At 48.3% G+C, this 20,181-nt stretch overlaps 1 protein-coding gene across 1 annotated transcript in view; it reads left to right on the top strand.

Moving 5' to 3' along the window:
- SFT2D1 (SFT2 domain containing 1) overlaps nucleotides 1–20,181 on the top strand; it is a 277,930-nt gene that overhangs the window by 163,643 nt on the left and 94,106 nt on the right. Inside the window, exon 4 of the mRNA XM_078648608.1 lies at nucleotides 19,950–20,031. Within this exon, the coding sequence (XP_078504734.1) occupies nucleotides 19,950–20,031 (82 nt within the window). The remainder of the gene's footprint in view (nucleotides 1–19,949; nucleotides 20,032–20,181) is intronic.

Below are 20,181 nucleotides of genomic sequence, written 5' to 3'. Positions count from 1 at the left end.
CATTGCACCCTGGAGCCCCCCCTGCTTTCATGGACGACAATGCCAGAGCTATTTCCTCTCTCTCTATCAGACGAACTAAGAATTCTCGGTGCGTGTTAGTAAGCCCAGGGAGTTCGATATGTGTAAGGTAGTCTAAGATCCTTTTATCTGCAGCGGGGCCACGTGATGCATACAGTGTTGAATAGTATTCCCGAAATCTCTCTGCGATCCTAGCATTTGTGAGCGGCTCCTCTGTTGTTGGGCACCTCATGTCCGGTATCATCGCTCTGCTGCGCTCGTTTCTAGCCATACGTGCTAGCACCGCACCCGGGCGGTCTCCCTCCCCATATGCTCTGGCGGTGGCGTATTTACCTAAGTGTTTTATCTCTGCGTCTGCTTCCTCGTGATAGTCCTGTAGGGTCTTGGACAGTTCTTGTGTGAGCTTCTCACTGCAGTCATGCAGACTCCTATGTTCCAGGTCCTTAAGCTTGTCTTCCAAGGTCTGTAGCCTGCCCCTAATTGATTTGAGGACTCCTGAGTGCTTGGAGATAGTAATTCCTCTAATGTATAACTTAAATGTTTCCCAAACTGTCTGTGGTGAGTCAACCGACCCCTCGTTGGTAATAAAAAAGGTTTCAATAGCTGTCGCTAGTTCCCCCCTAAAGGAGGCATCCAGCAGCGAGTATGGGGAGAAACGCCAAGCAAACGGTGGGATACGACGCAATGGCGTGGTCAGCGATGTCAGTAATGGAGGGTGATCAGAGTATGTGTGGGGAAGAATCTCACATCTTCGGATTGCTGTTGTTAAGTACCTTGTGGCAAGCCTGTAGTCAATACTAGTATGTAGATTGTATTGGGCTGAATAGTGTGTGTATTCCCCTATTTTGTGGTGTCTGTGCCTCCGCACATCACATAGGTCTAGGTGTGTCATTTGTGTTTCAAGGGCCTTGGCAGAGGCCGAGGGGTGACGATCAGGACCGTCTGACCTATCAATGGGAGGGTGTCTGGTCATGTTGATATCCCTCCCCACAGTACATCATCCCCTGCATGCGTCCTAATCCTAGCGGCAATATCCGGGTGATCATAATTAGGGCCATAAGTGTTTACTATGCAGAGCTCCATGCCCTTCCCTCTACATCTCGTAATTGTGTACCTGCTGTCCCTGTCCGTCACCAGAGGTGTCATCGTTAGCTGTGCTTTCGGATTTACCCATGTGAGAACTCCACGTTAGTGTGTTGTGAACCCTGCAGCATGTGTGTTCCCCATGAGGCCTCTGTATCGCAATATGTGACTATCTAAAGGTAGATGCGTCTCCTGAAGAAGCGATATGTCAACTTTAAATCTAGCTAGATATTGTAAGACCTTCCGAACCTTCATATGGTCATTGAGACCTCTTACATTCCAGGTCATCAATGACAGTGTGTCTCGAGGTTCCTCTGTCTGGGTCACTCCCACTGTCGTAAGCTGCCGATATATCTTGTCATTAGCGTCTGTACAATTATCAGCTCATACAAATCCGTCAAGTTAGTGTGCGATAAACCTCTGGCAAAAACTTCTGAGTGGAAACATTCTCCTTTCAACATCAACAAAACGCTTCCTTGTCCCCCCGCCCTCTAGCCCTTGCCCATCCACGCCTGCCCTACCCCAACTAGGCCGCGAAAATCCCTCCACCCCAGCATCCCCACCCCAATTACCCTTCCAAACTTGGAAGAAAAGAAAAAAACCCTATGGGGACCAGCTCCGCTGTTAAAACTCAGTGTAATTCACACGTGGGCAGAGGTAGCAGGCACTACTCACAGTCTGAATGCAACATATTCGTATTGCCGCCCGCCCCTCAACACCATATGGGGTACGTGTGGCTGCTGTTACAGCTAAAGGCACTTCAAAGCCGACAATGCCGGGCTTTCTCGTCCGGGGCGAATTATGACATCTCTCAGAGTCTCCTGGTAACTGCACCTATGTAATGAATCCCCGTACCCATGCGACTCAGGCTTATCTATGCTTTGGACCTCCCACCGCTAAAACAACCTGGCGCAGCCTCGTATATCTAAAACTGACCTCTGCAGGTAGTCGCGTACTGCCAAGGTAGGCTTACTCTAGGTGCGACTCCACCCCCAAACCACCCAACAGAATGTGTCAAATTCCCATAGTTCTGGGTAACCTCATATTCAAAGTGGTTAGCAGTTATCAGATCTTTGTCCCCCATGCGTGTCTGCTCCTACAAGGGCATAGTCTCAAGAATTTATCTGCGTGTGGAGCAACTTTAGTCTTGCTCGTCCATGGAACCTCCTGTTGCGCCGTTCTCCTCGTTCTGTGATGATCTGTCTGTTCTTTTCCATTCCTTGAGGGCTCTCTGCAGGGCCTTTGGGTCTGTAAAAATCAGGCACTTCCCCTGCCTGTTGATTCTGAGATTCGCAGGATAGAGCATCGCATAATCCGCTCCCATTTCGCGTAGCTGCCTCTTCATCGGTATGAATTGCTTCCTTGCCTCTTGGACCCTCACAGTAAAATCCAGAAATAGCGCAGACATAGCGACAGGGTGGATCCTTCGAATTGTAGCGGCTGCTTATCTCTAGCTAGCTTCAGTGAAACATCCCGGTCTCTGTACTTAAGCAATTTGGCTATTATTGGTCTCGGAGGAGCACCTGGTTTAGGTCTCGGGCCCAGGGAGCGGTGTGCCCTCTCTACCACGAACATAGCAGAGAACACAGAGTTGCCTAACAGTTTCTTAAGCAAGTTTTCAATGAACACCTCCATGTTTCCGGTCTGTGTGGTCTCCGGCAGACCCGTGGTGCGTAGGTTGCAGCGCCGGGAGCGCGCTTCCAAGTCCTCCGTCTTGTCTATTAGCGACTGCATGGTTTTGCTCATCTGCTTGGTATCGGAATCCAGGGCAGTCTGCGATTCCTCTATCTCTGTGATGCGGCACTCCGCCATATCCATTCTCTCCACCTGTTTATCTAGTCTTTCCGCCTTCCTGTCCATTCGGTAGGGGAGTGCGTCCATCTTGGTACCTAACGAGGCTATACCACCTTGTAAACTCTTTTCCCTAGCTAATAGCAAGCCTCTTATGTCTTGTTGTGGGGGTCTTCCAGTGTGTCTCGCTCCCCTGTATCCTTACTTGCAGCAGTGTCTCCCGCCCTGGAACCTCTTGGGTCAAAGGATAGTTTTGGCTGCGACCTGTCCGTGCGCCCCATGACGGACAGTGTAAATATAGATCCTCCCTTCTGAGAGGAGCCTAGTGTGCGCACACGGAGCACACTGCAGCCGCCGCTCACCAACTGCCGGCCGCACAAGAAGAGCAGGAACATACATCTTATGCTGACTCCGGTCTAGGGGCCTCTTCGTCTCAATCCAACATGACGCCCAGCTCCCTAGGCCACCGGGCTCTCCCGTGTTCGTTGTCGCCTCACCACCGACCCCCTGTCCACGTCACTCCCAAGCATTGTGTAGCCTCACCAGACCGCAGTGCACTCCAGTGCGCTCCCCCTATCAGGGTATAGGCCGTCGGTGCAGGGCTCCCTCCTCCGGGTCTCACCTTCAGCACAGTTTTCCCCGCAGTGAAGGGGGTGGGGAGGGCAAGAGGATCGATCAGCCGCCGGGGCTCCGCGCCGTGTATACAGGCAACAGACACAGATGCAGCGTTGCAGCACGGTGCACATCCGGTTTCAGGTACCACTGCACCACCAGTGGCAGTACCGCGATGGGCTTTTCTTTTTATTTTTTTCCCCTTTCAAGTCAAAATGGCGGTCGCTATCTCCGAACCCGCTATCCCCCGCGTAACTGCCTTGTGCTATCCCCAGTGCACCGCGGGGTTCCAGGACCGCTTCCATGCTCCGCTCTTCACCGTGGGGAAGGGGGTCTAGGCGCACCCAGTCATCGGGGATCTGCCTCTGGGTCATGGTCCCTTCCTGGGTATCCACTCTCCCCCTCCCAGCGTAGTCCATGTGCATCGTCTTCCGAGCAGTAAACTCACTAGGAGAGGCGAGGCTCTCCCCGTCACTCCTCCTCTTTTGAATCGGGTTGCCGGATTCCTCTCCCGGGCTAGTCTCCCCCTATGCCCGCCGCCCCGGGCTCCGCAGCTGGGCGCCACTATCCCCGCGAGCGCTTCTCAGTGTCCGGCGGGGGGGAGGTGCAGCGAGGCCGGGCTCTGCAGTCAGTGCCAATCCGGTCGCCCGTCTCCCACAGCAGCGCCGTTGTTCACCACAGGACCAAGGCAGGACGTCCGGGCCCCACGTGGCACCGCTCGAACCACCGGAGATCGCCTGCCGCCAGGGTCCCTCTGGACGCCCCGAGGCGCCTCCTCCGCAAGGCCGCAGCTCCTCCTCGTAACACAGCGCGGCAGGCCACGACGATCTCCCTGGCCTCTTCGAGCTGACGTTTCGTTTCAAACACCGCTAGTCTGCGCCTCCAGGTGTTCCAGTCGCTAATTACACGTCTTTCCCCTTTCTTCAGGCGCCTCACATCAGGATAGTTGAAGGTTTTTGTGATGAGACGAGGGAGCTCTCGGCTCAAGCAGCCATCTTGGTTGCGAGCTAGCTCCGCCCCCCCATCCTCAGGGGGTACTTAGCGTTTTAAGAGTACTAATCAATTAGGGTCATAACTCCCCACTTTATTGAGGTACTCATTTCACATAGAAATTTTGGGAAGTTAACCTGTTGGTGAAAAGGTGAGGTGAATGCTGAGGAAATTGATTATGGTATAGGTTATGCTACCTGTTGTTCTCAGAGCAGTCGTATTCTCTGGCTAGACAACATAAATGGATGTTCACTGTTCTTTCTAAAATATAAGTAATTTTCCTTTGCACTAAACAACATTGGCTGGTAATGATTTAATGAAAAAGCTGATAAAAAAAGAGAAAAAAGAAATGAAGAAGAACCCTCATTCTGGCTGAGACTTCCGAAAATTGGCTCTTTGAAATGCTGATGTTGCATGTCAAATTCAGTTCTGCCAAAACTTGTCTGATGGTTACCTTTTCGAAGAATTATGATATTTTTTCATACCGAGTCTTTTCCATTTGTCCTTCCTCTCTGTGTTTTCAGTACTCTGTGTGGTTTCCCATCCATTTTCCCCTCTTCTGACGTCCCACCATTGGCAGTTTTGTGCGTTTTAACATGGAGTTTGAATGACCATGCCAGTGCCCCACCCATGTCTGCTGTACTCCTGTTTCCTCTTTATCACCGTCCTAAACAAGAATCTACTTCCCAACGTTACTTCGATCATTGCTTGCGGGCAGGGACCAAGTTAATGTGGGATTCAATTTAATCTGTGCCCATACGCTACTCCCGTCTTGATTGAGGTACTATTTTTTAGGTCGAGGGACCGTCGCTTCTCACTGTGAAGCAGTGAGGGGGCGGAGTCCCGAAGAATTAATGTTTTGGAGTTAGGGGGCATAAACCTGCCTCTCTCCTCCATTCTCCTCCATTGGCTGGCTTCCTAAACGGAGGCCAGCCATTGGAGGAGAAGGGAGTCACTCCAATAAAGCCCCGTCTCTTTCGGATTCGGGGGCGTGTTTTTTGCGTTCTTTAGCCCTGTGACGTCATCTGTCACTCAGAGCGCCAAAAACACGCCCCGAATCCGAAATTATCGGATTTGCGGCCACCATTTTGCGTCGTATTTCAAGTACATTGACGACGAGGATGAGTATGACGAGTGGAGCAGCCGCTCGCAGTCCCCCGAGACTCGCTTATCTAGAACGGGAACCACGATGTCTGCATTCCAACGGAGTCCAACGGGGACATCCACCCCACACAGGAAAAGCGCAGGGCACAGGGAGGTAGGTGTCCCTCGCAGGGTCAGCGATGAGCGGCCGACCCCTCCATGCCAGTGCTCCCTGCTCATGCCCCTCGGGGCAAAAACACATAGATACGGACTCGAACATGTGCTCCAAGGACGCCTGTTATTGCACTGCTGTCCTCTGCTCTACCAACTGATCAACGGTAGACTTGCCCGACTAAGCGCCCCCCTCAACGATGGCGGTACAACTCGCCGAAAGCAGTTTTCTGGAGTCCCGCTCAGCATTATCGGCTGCTCCTGGGAGTTATGCCAGTTTGGCTGGGGGTGGTGGGAATGGGGATTTTTTACATGCCCCGGGACGTGTGGGTAAAGGTTCCAACTAACCTTGAAACGACTTGGGACCCACCTGGACGACGTACGGGACAAAGAGACAGGCGAGGACAGCGCTGCTTTCAGTTGCTGCGCAAGTGTGCGCTACCTGTGTGGACGGCTCTTGAGGCCACAGTGCCTGCTCTGGATGGCAGCTGCAATTGGGTGGTGGTAAAACTGACGGAAACATGCTGCCACCCAAGTACCGGCAATGGGCACGTTAAATGTGCCAGATGTGCAGGGAGCGGTGCGGAGTGGGAAATAAATAAACAGCCCTGCTCCGCGGGCGCCCGCAGGGCAGCAACTTCACTTGGATCAAATTGATTTAAGGACGACTTTACTGCTCGCACTGCACAATCCGGTTTTCCCATCTTGAGCACAAGGAAATGTCATTTTCATTCTGCGGGGAGAGGCTATTACATTGATTACCCAGGCAGGCAGGCGTTTGACTGCACACTCTCCCAGTTGCCTTTGTGGGTGGGGATGTGGGGGATTGTTTAGTGTGCAGGTTTAACGATTCCCCTCAAGGCTCATATGGTGCATTTACTCTCGGTGTGCCTGAAAGGTGACAGATTGGGAATCTGAAGTCTTGTGCAGCAACATAAGCTCTCTGACTGCGCACTTCAAATCTGCACAGGCAAGTGAGCAGGGTTATGCTCCTACAATTATAGGCCTCTTAGTAAGGGCTGTTGCTAAACGATGACATGTTTTGTGCCATAGAGGTGCACCTCTCGGGAGGCATACAGGGACATGCAGTGAAAATTATTGCTCAGCACACTGGGCTGGTATTGTCATAACAGCATTTGGGCCGTTATCATAGCTTCAGAGTGAAAGGCATATATTAAGCATTTAGATGAAAATCATCTTCTGGATGAATAAGAAACTAAAAGTGCTGCATTTAAGTGGCTTCTGCGTTCGTGAGCTCCCCCCCCCCCCCCTCCCCCGCTCGTTGCTTGTGTGCGTGAGCTCCTCACCCCCTCCCCCCTTGTTGCTTGTGTGTGCGTGAGCTCCACCCCCTCGTTGCTTGTGTGTGTGAGCTCCTCACCCCCTCCCCTCCTTGTTGCTTGTGTGCGTGAGCTCCTCACCCCCCTCCCCCCTCGTGGCTTCTGCGTGCATTAGCTCCTCCCCCCTCCCCCCCCTCGTTGCTTGTGTGCGTGAGCTCCTCACCCCCCTCGTGGCTTCTGCGTGCGTGAGCTCCTCAACCCCCTCTCCCCCCTCGTTGCTTGTGTACGTGAGCTCCTCCCCCCCCTCCCCCTCGTTGCTTGTGTGCGTGAGCTCCTCACCCCCTCCCCCCTCGTTGCTTGTGTGCGTAAGCTCCTCACCGCCCTCCCCCCTCGTGGCTTCTGCGTGTGTGCGCTCCTCACCCCCTCGTTGCTTGTGTGCGTGAGCCCCTTAACCCCCTCGTTGCTGGTGTGCGTGAGCTCCTCAACCCCCTCGTTGCTTATGTGTGCGTGAGCTCCTCACCCCCTCCCCCTCCCTCGTTGCCTTTTCCTTTTGATAAGGTGGCTGTTTGTACTGCTATTAATTGCTGTTAGTGACATACAATAGCCACAAGTTCTCAATAAAGTTTCTTTTTTTAAACATACACTGGTAGGAGTCAGATTTGGCACAACGGGGGCCAAGACCAACTTTGATGTGGGAAAGTGGTCCATTGATGATTGGAGAAGGGTATTATCGCAAAAGGTTGTTCAATTACCCAATCGCAGAATGTAATGATAGTTAGTGCTTGTGCTGCGTTACGACCCCTGGCTGTGCTTGCTCCTATGCCCCCTGGCTGTGCTTGCTCCCCTGCCCCCTGGCTGTGCTTGCTCCCCTGCCCCCTGGCTGTGCTTGCTCCCCTGCCCCCTGGCTGTGCTTGCTCCCCTGGCTGTGCTTGCTCCCCTGCCCCCTGGCTGTGCTTGCTCCCATGCCCCCTGGCTGTGCTTGCTCCCCTGCCCCCTGGCTGTGCTTGCTCCCCTGCCCCCTGGCTGTGCTTGCTCCCCTGCCCCCTGGCTGTGCTTGCTCCCCTGCCCCCTGGCTGTGCTTGCTCCCCTGCCCCCTGGCTGTGCTTGCTCCCCTGCCCCCTGGCTGTGCTTGCTCCCCTGCCCCCTGGCTGTGCTTGCTCCCCTGGCTGTGCTTGCTCCCCTGCCCCCTGGCTGTGCATGCTCCCCTGCCCCCTGGCTGTGCATGCTCCCCTGCCCCCTGGCTGTGCATGCTCCCCTGCCCCCTGGCTGTGCATGCTCCCCTGCCCCCCTGGCTGTGCTTGCTCCCCTGCCCCCTGGCTGTGCTTGCTCCCCTGCCCCCCTGGCTGTGCTTGGTCCCCTGCCCCCTGGCTGTGCTTGCTCCCCTGCCCCCTGGCTGTGCTTGCTCCCCTGCCCCCTGGCTGTGCTTGCTCCCCTGCCCCCTGGCTGTGCTTGCTCCCCTGCCCCCTGGCTGTGCTTGCTCCCCTGCCCCCTGGCTGTGATTGCTCCCCTGCCCCCTGGCTGTGCTTGCTCCCCTGCCCCCTGGCTGTGCTTGCTCCCCTGCCCCCTGGCTGGCTGTGCTTGCTCCCCTGCCCCCTGGCTGGCTGTGCTTGCTCCCCTGCCCCCTGGCTGGCTGTGCTTGCTCCCCTGCCCCCTGGCTGGCTGTGCTTGCTCCCCTGCCCCCTGGCTGGCTGTGCTTGCTCCCCTGCCCCCTGGCTGGCTGTGCTTGCTCCCCTGCCCCCTGGCTGGCTGTGCTTGCTCCCCTGCCCCCTGGCTGGCTGTGCTTGCTCCCCTGCCCCCTGGCTGGCTGTGCTTGCTCCCCTGCCCCCTGGCTGTGCTTGCTCCGCTGCCCCCTGGCTGTGCTTGCTCCGCTGCCCCCTGGCTGTGCTTGCTCCGCTGCCCCCTGGCTGTGCTTGCTTCGCTGCCCCCTCGCTGTGCTTGCTTCGCTGCCCCCTCGCTGTGCTGGCTTCGCTGCCCCCTTGCTGTGCTGGCTTCGCTGCCCCCTCGCTGTGCTGGCTTCGCTGCCCCCTCGCTGTGCTGGCTTCCCTGCCCCCTCGCTGTGCTGGCTTCCCTGCCCCCTCGTTGTGCTTGCTCTCCTGTGTGTGTATGTGGCTCTGGGTGTGTGTATGTGGCTCTGGGCGTGTGTGTGTGTGGCTCTGGGCGTGTGTGTGTGTGGCTCTGGGGGTGTGTATGTGTGGCTCTGGGGGTGTGTATGTGTGGCTCTGGGGGTGTGTATGTGTGGCTCTGGGTGTGTGTGTGTGGCTCTGGGTGTGTGTGTGTGGCTCTGTGTGTGTGTGGCTCTGGGGGTGTGTGTGGCTCTGGGTGTGTGTGGCTCTGGGTGTGTGTGTGTGTGTGTGGCTCTGGGTGTGTGTGTGTGTGTGGCTCTGGGTGTGTGTGTGTGGCTCTGGGGGTGTGTGTGTGTGTGTGGCTCTGGGTGTGTGTGTGTGTGTGTGTGTGGCTCTGGGTGTGTGTCTGTGGCTCTGGGTGTGTGTGTGTGGCTCTGGGTGTGTGTGTGTGGCTCTGGGTGTGTGTGTGTGGCTCTGGGTGTGTGTGTGTGTGGCTCTGGGTGTGTGTGTGTGGCTCTGGGTGTGTGTGTGGCTCTGGGGGTGTGTGTGTGTGTGTGTGGCTCTGGGGGTGTGTGTGTGTGTGGCTCTGGGGGTGTGTGTGTGTGTGGCTCTGGGTGTTTGTGTGTGTGGCTCTGGGTGTGTGTGTGTTTGTGGCTCTGGGTGTGTGTGTGGCTCTGTGGGTGTGTGTGTGTGGCTCTGGGTGTGTGTGGGGCTCTGTGTGTGGGGCTCTGTGTGTGTGGGTGTAAATGCTATAGGTCATGCATTTGCGAGCTGTTACGCTATTGGCAATGTAAATGACAATGCCATTTATTTATGATTTTTAAAAAAAATGTCATGAACAATGCCAATAGCTCTACCTTTAATAATGCCGAGACCATTGCATTGTAAATGCTTGTTTTCTCCCCTACCACTCCCCCCGCCCCGCCTGCTGCTCTCTCCATATCTGTGGTATCTTAGTTAGCACCAGCAAATTCACAGGTTGAAGGGTCTTTAGTAAAAGAAGTTTGACTGCAACAAAGTATACAGTGAGAACACACCCTCAAGCCTCAAACTGTCGCCAACAAATATTCTAATTTAACAGATTTTTTTCTGTTTCAACTTGTTAATTAGTCTGAATTAGTGGAAACATTGTCGTACAAAATATTTTCAGTTTGAAATATAATAAAACAGATTTCATGAGACATCAGTGCACGGGGTAGAACAGGACATGGGAGTCACTGTTTTTCCTCATTTTAACACACAACAGAGGCTTCCAGCATGGCACTTGGTCCCTCTCAGATCAAACAGTGAAGCCACAGAGTGTCCCTCAATTATTTTACTGGGCCAGTAACAGTCCAGCCCTCAAATAAGTTTCTTGCCCGGGCTACTCGCCTTGTCCACCATACTGCAGGGGAGAACGATGGATTTGGGCCCAGATCTTTTGACTGGGGGAGTGTGTGACATTGATCCACATTCAGTCCATCACTTGTTGTTTTTGCAATTGCCGCCCTAAGTGCGCTGGGGATGCCCAGACGTGGGTCCCAGGCACTCCACACCACTTGGAGTCAAGCTAGCCGGGCTGAAGAGAGGTGTTACCTCGAAACCGGTCCGGTCCTCGGATGCTTGATTCCGTTCTGGGAAGGACATGGCTTTTGTAGTTCGGACTGGACTGTTCCCATGGGGCAACAGGGTCAGAGCTGATTTGCATATCGCCATTGTCTAACCCAGGGTGGTGTGGAGTGCAAAAAAACGATGGATTTGGGCCCAGATCTTTTGACTGGGGGAGTGTGTGACATTGATCCACATTCAGTCCATCACTTGTTGTTTTTGCAATTGCCGCCCTAAGTGCGCTGGGGATGCCCAGACGTGGGTCCCAGGCACTCCACACCACTTGGAGTCAAGCTAGCCGGGCTGAAGAGAGGTGTTACCTCGAAACCGGTCCGGTCCTCGGATGCTTGATTCCGTTCTGGGAAGGACATGGCTTTTGTAGTTCGGACTGGACTGTTCCCATGGGGCAACAGGGTCAGAGCTGATTTGCATATCGCCATTGTCTAACCCAGGGTGGTGTGGAGTGCAAAAAAACGATGGATTTGGGCCCAGATCTTTTGACTGGGGGAGTGTGTGACATTGATCCACATTCAGTCCATCACTTGTTGTTTTTGCAATTGCCGCCCTAAGTGCGCTGGGGATGCCCAGACGTGAGTCCCAGGCACTCCACACCACTTGGAGTCAAGCTAGCCGGGCTGAAGAGAGGTGTTACCTCGAAACCGGTCCGGTCCTCGGATGCTTGATTCCGTTCTGGGAAGGACATGGCTTTTGTAGTTCGGACTGGACTGTTCCCATGGGGCAACAGGGTCAGAGCTGATTTGCATATCGCCATTGTCTAACCCAGGGTGGTGTGGAGTGCAAAAAAACGATGGATTTGGGCCCAGATCTTTTGACTGGGGGAGTGTGTGACATTGATCCACATTCAGTCCATCACTTGTTGTTTTTGCGCATGCCTAAGAGCAGCTTCAACTTGAAAGCCAAGGACCAGCCTTGGAAGCCAAGACGGATGTTGTCAATGACGGAGGCTCTAAGCAGGGAGGTGATACTCCGTGGCGCCCATAGCTCGTCCACAGATCCGAGTTTGTTGTGCAGCCACAACCCAGTGCATTTCTCCCTCATAGATGCTATTTTCGGACAAGCATTGGCAAAGACAATAGGTCTCGCCTTTGCAAAATCTATTGGCTTTCTCAATGTTTTGTTTGCCATGTTGTACAGCGCGTGCCTTAACAGAGGATTCCCTTCTCCACCGCCCCTTTCCAATTCTGCCTAGGAATCTTAGAACATGCTACTACTTTCTAAGTGAAACTCTGAGTCAGCCGTGACAACTGACAAACAACTCACCCACCCCGCTGAGCTTCTCGAGGTGAAGACCATGAACACTAAATTTCCTCATTCTGATTCCTTCATCTTGAGCCCACTTGTGAAAACCACTTTTGAAGTATTGCCCTGGGCTCAGGGCACAAAAGAACTACCAACTACAAGGAGGACTCTGTAGAGAACTGAAATCGAGAGAGAGAGAAACTCCCCTGGCTTGGAGAAACATAGTCCTAACTTCTGCTGAACACTTCTTGAAGTACTCTCTGAAAGCCGTCACTGGGTACCCAAGTTGCCATTGGCATTGTCCGACCTGATATGATTGCCCGCCATCCTGATCTATCTTTGAGAAAGGGAAATTGTTTCTCCAGGCCAACCAATGCTCACGAGAAATTAGTACCACTAGGCTGGATTTGGAAGTGTTATTTGGGCGTTTTTTGTTAAAGAAATTTACATTACGATTTCATTGCTATACAACTTATGTACTGAAGGGAGAAGAACATAATCTACCTTTTACTACTGCTGAACCCAAGCAGCTGATCGGTATATCCCTGCATTTTTAAATTAACTTTCTGACTCAGTTACGAAATGTAGGGAAATTGTTTACGTTCTAATGCAGTTGCAGCAAAGGAAGTAGATGATAATTTATTGCCACAAACCCAACAAATTAATGGAAGAATAGCAAAACTTGTTTTTCCTAACGAGACTGGCACAGCTGCTCAACCTACATTCGCATGTTCATCTTTTGAGTCAGTAATTCTTTTTTTAGACCCACCTGCAAAATGAGTATTGCATTCCATAGTTCTGTAAATAGCAGATGTTAATATTAACACACTTACAGGCACTCAGTGTATTGGCCTCAGATGGACCAAGGGTTGAATTGGCTGTGTCCAGGAACACTTTTACTGATCCACTAACTCTTAAGCTGTAACCTTGGGTTCTGGAGTAGCATACTACGCGCAACAAAGCGCTTCAATGCTTCGTCGGGGGTAGTATGCGCTATGTAGGTCAAATTTACAATAACTTTCATTGGCTCTTTAGATTGAGCGAAACGTGATAAAAAAGAACCTAAATTACTTACTTCCTCAAAAGGAGCAGCCATGCAGATAGCAGTGGAAAGTGTAGGCCGATTTCTGGAGGAACTAGTTGGTCTGGGCTAGTGGTGAGAGGAGTGTGTGAAAGTTAAACCTAAAGTATATGAAGTCAGTGACAGTCAAGACGTGATGGTCACCAGGCCTATTGAGTATGCTATGTCCCTACCTGTAGTATTTTGAGTCTTGCTTGTCTCCAAATATGTTCTGCTCTTATACCCCAATTACCCCCATTGTCAGAGTACTTTTCAGTTTTGATAGAGATAAGACCATACTGTGCCTTATTTGTTCTTTCATACTCTTAATATTTTTCAGCTGTACCTTAGTAGAGTTCTGCTCAGTACGTGGCATCAAACTAAAAATGAAGCTCCTATCCGGATTACCAATGTACAATACAACATTAGCTGAAAGTTTTATGTGAAAGTCTAGAAAAACTTTAAAAGCTACATAAACTAAAATGCTCCATATCAAACAAGCATTTTATTGTACCAGACTATCATCTACTGACTGCCTTCTAGTTACTTGATCATACTCTTTAACCCCTAAACCCGTCCCATTCTACTTAACCTAGGCATCCAGACTGAAAGTCCATGAGAGGCCAGAGAGGTTAAAGACGTCTAACCGGGGCGTTTTTTCCAGTTTATATCTGTTAGAGCCTTGAAAGGGTCAGATGCCCAGTTTATTGACCTTCTCTTTTCCCGTACCCAGCTCTAAACCTCATCTATACCTCAATTCACCTCACCTAATTATAGACCTTCTTCATTATTACCCTATCCCCACCACTGCCACCAATGCCATTATCTGCTTACTGGCTGCCTAGGTCGCTTCTGTCTAATCTCCATTGAGGATCACCCCTGGCTGCCTCTTTCCAGCGGATGCCTCTGCTTGCTTCATGTTGCTCCTGGGGCATTCTACTATAGACAGCCGTGGCCTGCCTGTGACACTCCTGTGTGAACTGTACAGCTCATCTGTCATGGCTGCCTTCATACACCGAACACCTTAGGTAATTTCTTCTGTACAGGTCTGTGGGTTATTTCATGCGTGACCCCGGACTACCAGCCTGCACAAGCATTCTCACATACATTTACTCATACCGACGTATGCTCAGTCACTCATATACAGCCATGAAAATATACACATATCAAGACATAATCAGATATATGCAGATGCACAAGCACACACTTAAAAGCAGTTGTTTTGACTTCATTTTTTTTAATGAAAGTGTCGTCATTGATTGGCAGTTTTATATGGCTGTACTGTTTGATGATGGATGAAAATTAGTGAGAATTTGAAGTGATGGATTCGTTAGTGAAAGCATGAATGAATGATTGTATCTGTGAATGGCGAGTAGATACAAGTTGAGATGGCTGGATAAATAGAGGAGTATTTGAATGAAGAATAAGAGAATCTCTCCATGGATAATTTAAAGGGCATGATAGTGACTGCTTGCATGGATAGTCATGCTAGTGCTGAGGGGCTATTTTCAACTCCCTCCAATGCATTGTTTTCAACCTTAACAGGGGGACCCTAGAATAAAACCAGTTTTTGGGTACCCCATGGTATTTGTAACCCACTTTTTCCCTTGTCCCACATACCTGTACTCATCAGCACAGCTTTTTTTACATAAAAAGATCTCAGTCAAAGAGCCCTCTCGCGCGCCGACCCCATGAGGAGCAACACCCGATGATGAAGCATGACACCTTAACAGGTGTGTGAGAGCACTACTTCCTAAAAAGGAAGATCCTCCCTGATCATCTGTGGTTTAACCAGAACAAGGTCTAAAGGGATTGACGAAAGAACAAAGTACAGAATATGTGAGTCTCAAAGGGCATATATGTTTTTATCTGCAGCTCGTTTCTTCCAAGAGGCACTTTTCAACCAAGTATCTGATCTAAATTGCGAGCCCCCCCAAAAAGCGTGCGTGCATACATTCGGAAATATGAATGTACAATGAGCTCCCAGCAGCAACGTGACCACCAGCCTTTAGTTAAGTTTACACTCTTTGAAAAAACAAATTGAGTTTCAAAGCCATTCTTGAGTGCTGGCTTCCAGTTCACACTTGGTGAGATCAGAGAAAAAATGGTCAACATTGATGAAACTGTATTGATCCACAATAATGAAATTAAGATATTTCTGATGTGAATGTACAGACAGAATTTGTTTTTGTCAGTCCAACAAAAAGAATGAGCAACTTATGGTGTTCTCAGCTGATGTTACTCCTGAAGTTCCTGCTGCCAAAATAAGATCGCATGATGCAGTAAAATCAGCAGGAACCATTTGAAGAAACATCCTGAAAGATATGATTTTGGACTTGATGACAAATTTTGTCATGAACCAGGGCTCCGCAAATCACGAGAGTCAATAAGAAGGCCTGATTCTGTTTTAGCATTTTTTACATCATAGTTTAATCTCAGCAAAATAACACTGTTGCAAACTTAAGTACTTGAGTTTGGAACAGAAGTCGACAACATTGATAATGGCTTTGAAGATTAAGCGAAGAAGTGAAAGACATCCCATAAACCGACCGGTTTATGCTGTGCACATGTACTGTCTTTTCCAAATCATGTTTTATGAATTATGTCACGGCAATAAGAAAAAACTCTGCTACACATGATGACTGCCTACGCAATCTAGGACAAATGCAAAAGTAGAGTGCTAATCACTTCAATGAATAGGATTGGTGTACCAACAAGTTAAGACCTAATACGGAGCAAGAACTTGCTAGCAACTCATGCTGTAAACTTTTGTGAATTCGACAGCACACCACTACCAAGTCACTTTACCAGGAAACAATTTACAATTGCTGCTCTTTATAATTTTGATTTTGAAGGTAGCTCTTCTTTATCTGGAACATCCAGCACAGATGATATAGCCATAGTGCTTTTTCAAGCCTGTACCACCAGTAGCTGCTGGAAAACAAGCTGTGTTAGCTGCAAACTTATAACCAACTGCCTTGCCAACATGTGCAAAATCACTGCAAGCCATCAACACGTCTCAGTCTTCCAGAAAGTTTCAAAGTGGCCGAGGACATGGATCTTTTTCTATCTGATGCTGTGGACTGCAAAGCTGATTTACCTGAATTTATCATATCTTTATTCGGTTCTGACTGAAAGATGAAGAAAAGCCAGTTCCTCAGTGGGCTGGAATTTATGCTCTGATCTCTCAGAATACTGTTCCACTGAAGAAGGTTGAGTTTTTGCAAGTAATACCATATTCAGTCACAAACTACACAACAATATACACAGCTCTAAAAAAAAAATATTACAAAATGTGCCTGCTCAGCTTGAAGACAGCCTATCCTGCCAATTGTCTGCGATGAGGGTGTTTTCCGTATTGTAGCTGGCATTTTTATGAGCAATCCAGTAGAATTTGATGATCTTTAAACAATGATGGGTGTTTTCCACCTAACAAAAGTTGCGTTGCAGTGTGCATAAAGTTATCATAGTGGATGTGGCATAGACAATGCACTTAGTGAGGCTGAAATCATTGGAAGCAAAACTGTCCAGTCTTTATTGAGCAAACTCATTATGTTAGTTCATTGCAAGGTGCACTCGTCATATCTGAGGCTATAGAAACATTGTGTTGGAATGCTTTCTGTAACAAGAATGACAAATTAGGTTTTGCATATCTTATCTCAGTAGTGAACAAGGCACAGGGTGCACTTCATTCAAAAGACCTAATGCAAAGCCAAGCAATGTTCAGTACACTCCGTTCTAAATCAGAAAACCTGAAAAACAAGTCCGTAGAGTTTGTCAAAGAATGTGAAGAAAAATCAGAACTTTGCTTGTACTGCGGAAATGTTTCAAACATGATAGCTCCAGTGAAAAATTGGATTTGTGCGGATCTGGAAGGTGATTGAAAGCTGCATGTGAAGACTATGGAGTCACTTATTGCTGTGTTTTGCGAATTTGTTTAAGTAAACTACCTGAGATATGGGTCTTCGTATTTGGAAAGAGTGAAGAAGCTAGCGGTGGAAAAACCATACCTCTACAGAAAATATATCCTAGGACATTTTGTGGTGAAAGACAGAGAGGGAAGGTTCAATGCTTTGGCTCCAGAATGAAACTGGAACAGACGATCTAGGGATCACAGAACAGCCAGAACAGCTGCTAGGGAATTGTTGGTCAGACACGTAAAAGTGAATATGTTGCTCACTGGCAGCTAGTCTACCATGAAGTCCTTTCTAAATACAATGTTTTCAGAGAGATGGCAAGTTCAAAATTAATGAACCACCGTGAAACTGTTCCTCATCACATACTTGTGAGAAAGAGTGGGGAATGTTTTAATAAACATGTTGACAGTAGCCTTCATTTCGTGCAGCAGCAAGGAAACGCCTTTGAAATTACTCAGCCTGTGCGACTACACAACTTTGTGACCAAACAGTATGTGGATAACGATATAAAGATAAGTTTACCAGATGTCCTGGAACATGGATCAAAACTATACGCAGAACTGAAGCAGAGAAATTTGTATTGAAATAGAAAATGCTGTTTGACATAATCTCTGAAGCTAACCTTCCATACGTTAATTGCCATTGTAAGAGTTACATCCAACCAGCCACTACAAAACAAGATACAAAAAAAACAACTTTCACAATCACATAGAAAGGTGGTTGTAGCAAAAAAAGGGGTGGATTTATCAAGGACATTCTTTCGCATGATCTTCTTCCAACAAATGCATTTGATGGAGAGGCTGCAACCAAACCGGAGAAGCACAAACTTGTACTAAAGCTAGAAAAAAACCTTTCACCTGAAGAATTTTTATTCGAAAAGGTATTCTCATTGAAAACTGCTATTGTTGTGTACTGTATCTCAAGGTGAATGGTCAAGTTTTCATCCAGGCAAAACTTCGGAGAGGTCGTTCAGACTGTTCTACAGATATCAAAGTCATTGCACACCTTGCAAGAACTGCACATTGTCTTTGACCGTTATCTTGAAATATCTGTCAAAGAATATGAGAGTATTAGATGAATGTCTACAAGTGGAACAATTGACCGTGCCTGCATCAAAAATCCTATACCTGTGCAACTTGATACATTTTGGTTAACAACATCGAAGGAGATTAACTTGGAGATGGTAACTCTCCAAAACATTGCTGGTGCTTCAGTGAACACTGAATTTCCAATTATTGCAAGTGTAATGATTGTCAATGCGGAGTTGGCGCCTGCAGAGATATATTCAAAAGGTACTTGCCATATTGTTCAAGAACTTAACAGCAAATTGGAGGAAGCTGACTGTGTTGTGCCACATGTTGAGTGGGCTGTTCGAAATGGTTCCTACCGATTCATTGTACTGTCCAATGACACGGATGTTATTATTGTGCTACTTAGATTTGTTGCAATGTTCATTAGTCAAGATTGTCAGAGTTATGTATACTTTATGGAACAGGTGAGAAAAGACACTTAATCCAGCTTCATATTCTGTACAAGAAACGTGACCCAAGGATTCCCAGTGTTCTGATAAAAGCACATATTCTTACAGGTGATGACACTATGATCAAAATTGGAACACTGCTTTGAGCTTTAACTGCTGAACCTGTGAAGTTTCTAAAAGAATTTGCTGGGAAAGAAGAAGAATGTGACTTTAAAGACAATTAAAAATACCTTGTGCATGTGTGGAAAATGAGCTCTGACTGTCACACATTTAACTATCTTCCTTAAAGTGAGTTAAGTGATCCGCCTGCTAAGTGACCTTCCACCGATGTCATATTATGTGCATGGACACATTAAAAGAGCGTTATACTTTATCAGAATATGTGTAAATGTTTTAGGTCATTATGTCTATGTATGCTGTGTCTCTGAAGGTTGTTTTGTGTTTAATAAAAATGAATAGTCTATAAAAAAAAGTTTTGCGTCATGCATATGTAGAGAAAAATGTATGTGAATTTGGTTGGGAAGATATTGATGAAGTGCTAAAACTTGTTAAATTTCTAAAGCCTTTCCCCCAGAATTTACACGTACATGTACTTGCAAAACCTGTGCTACAAAAAGATGACCCCTGTCGATATGCTCTTCTCAAATGTTCAACATTCTGCAAATGTACCACAAGCGATTGCCAAAACAAATAAAGTGAACTATGAAAAGTTTTCTAAAACAGGAGTGATATCTTTTTTTCATATTCAGAACATAAACTTTATTTGGTGTATACATAAAAGAATTAAAAAACATTATTTCTTTCATTTCTATATATGTCTCTTCCTTTATTATAACCACCATTTTGGAAAATGGCGGAAGGGTTGCTCTGAGGAGTTATTTTCTATCTCTATAAGACTACTTGACCCTCCAAACCTATGTCTCAACACCAAAATTAAGTATATAGGTCTCGGTTCCTGAAATATTACATCATCCACTATTTATTTTGCCAGTATCACCAGTGTCTACCCAAGCTAAATTACTTCTCTAATGATCCAAATACACAAATCAAAAATGAGAAACTCTGGCTAACAATTTTTTTTTACCGAGGTATATAAGGGGGCCGGGATTATCAATGGCAAAGTCAAGTTAGCAGTTTTAAACTGCCCTTCCAGTCTGCAGTGGCAGACTGTGAGCTATGTTTTACTTTGTGTACTCCTGGGGGCACAATTAGTGCTGCAGTCCATGGGAGACACCTCAACCGCCAGGCCTTGGGTACCCATGTTACCATATACTAAGGACTTACAAGTAACTTGAGGCATGCTAATTGGGGATAAGCCAACTAAACATATAGCATTTTAAGGGTCAGTACATGCGCGAAGTCCTGTTCAGCAGAGCTCAGGGCATTTCAGACCCATTTCACCAGTACCTTTAGTCAAAATGGGGGCAATAAAGGAGGGAAGGGGGCTTGCAAAAAGCCTGTTTCCTTACAAACACCAAATCCAATGTTAATTAAGTGTCAAGAAGTACACCGAAATGATTAATCACACCTGTCCAATTTTGTTTTCTTCTCTGATAGCACTTGTTTTCTGATGGGACCTGTCAAGCAACTTAAAAAAATGGTTGAGCCAACCAGATTGATTGCTACAATAGTCATGGTGGTAAGTATTCCTGGTTCACCTTTCTTTTGTATCGTGTCTAAATTTAAACCAGTGGTTTTACAGATACCAGGACATTCTTAAGTACGAAAGATTAAGCTCTAGAGACATTGATTTTGTGTAATTCCCCAACTGTTTTTCTTTTGACTGTCC

The sequence above is a fragment of the Lissotriton helveticus genome, chromosome 6 (genome assembly GCF_964261635.1).
Source record: "Lissotriton helveticus chromosome 6, aLisHel1.1, whole genome shotgun sequence".
Lineage (NCBI taxonomy): Eukaryota > Metazoa > Chordata > Amphibia > Caudata > Salamandridae > Lissotriton > Lissotriton helveticus.
The sequence above is the reverse complement of the archived record's forward strand: the minus strand, read 5'-3'. Positions and strand labels throughout refer to the sequence as shown.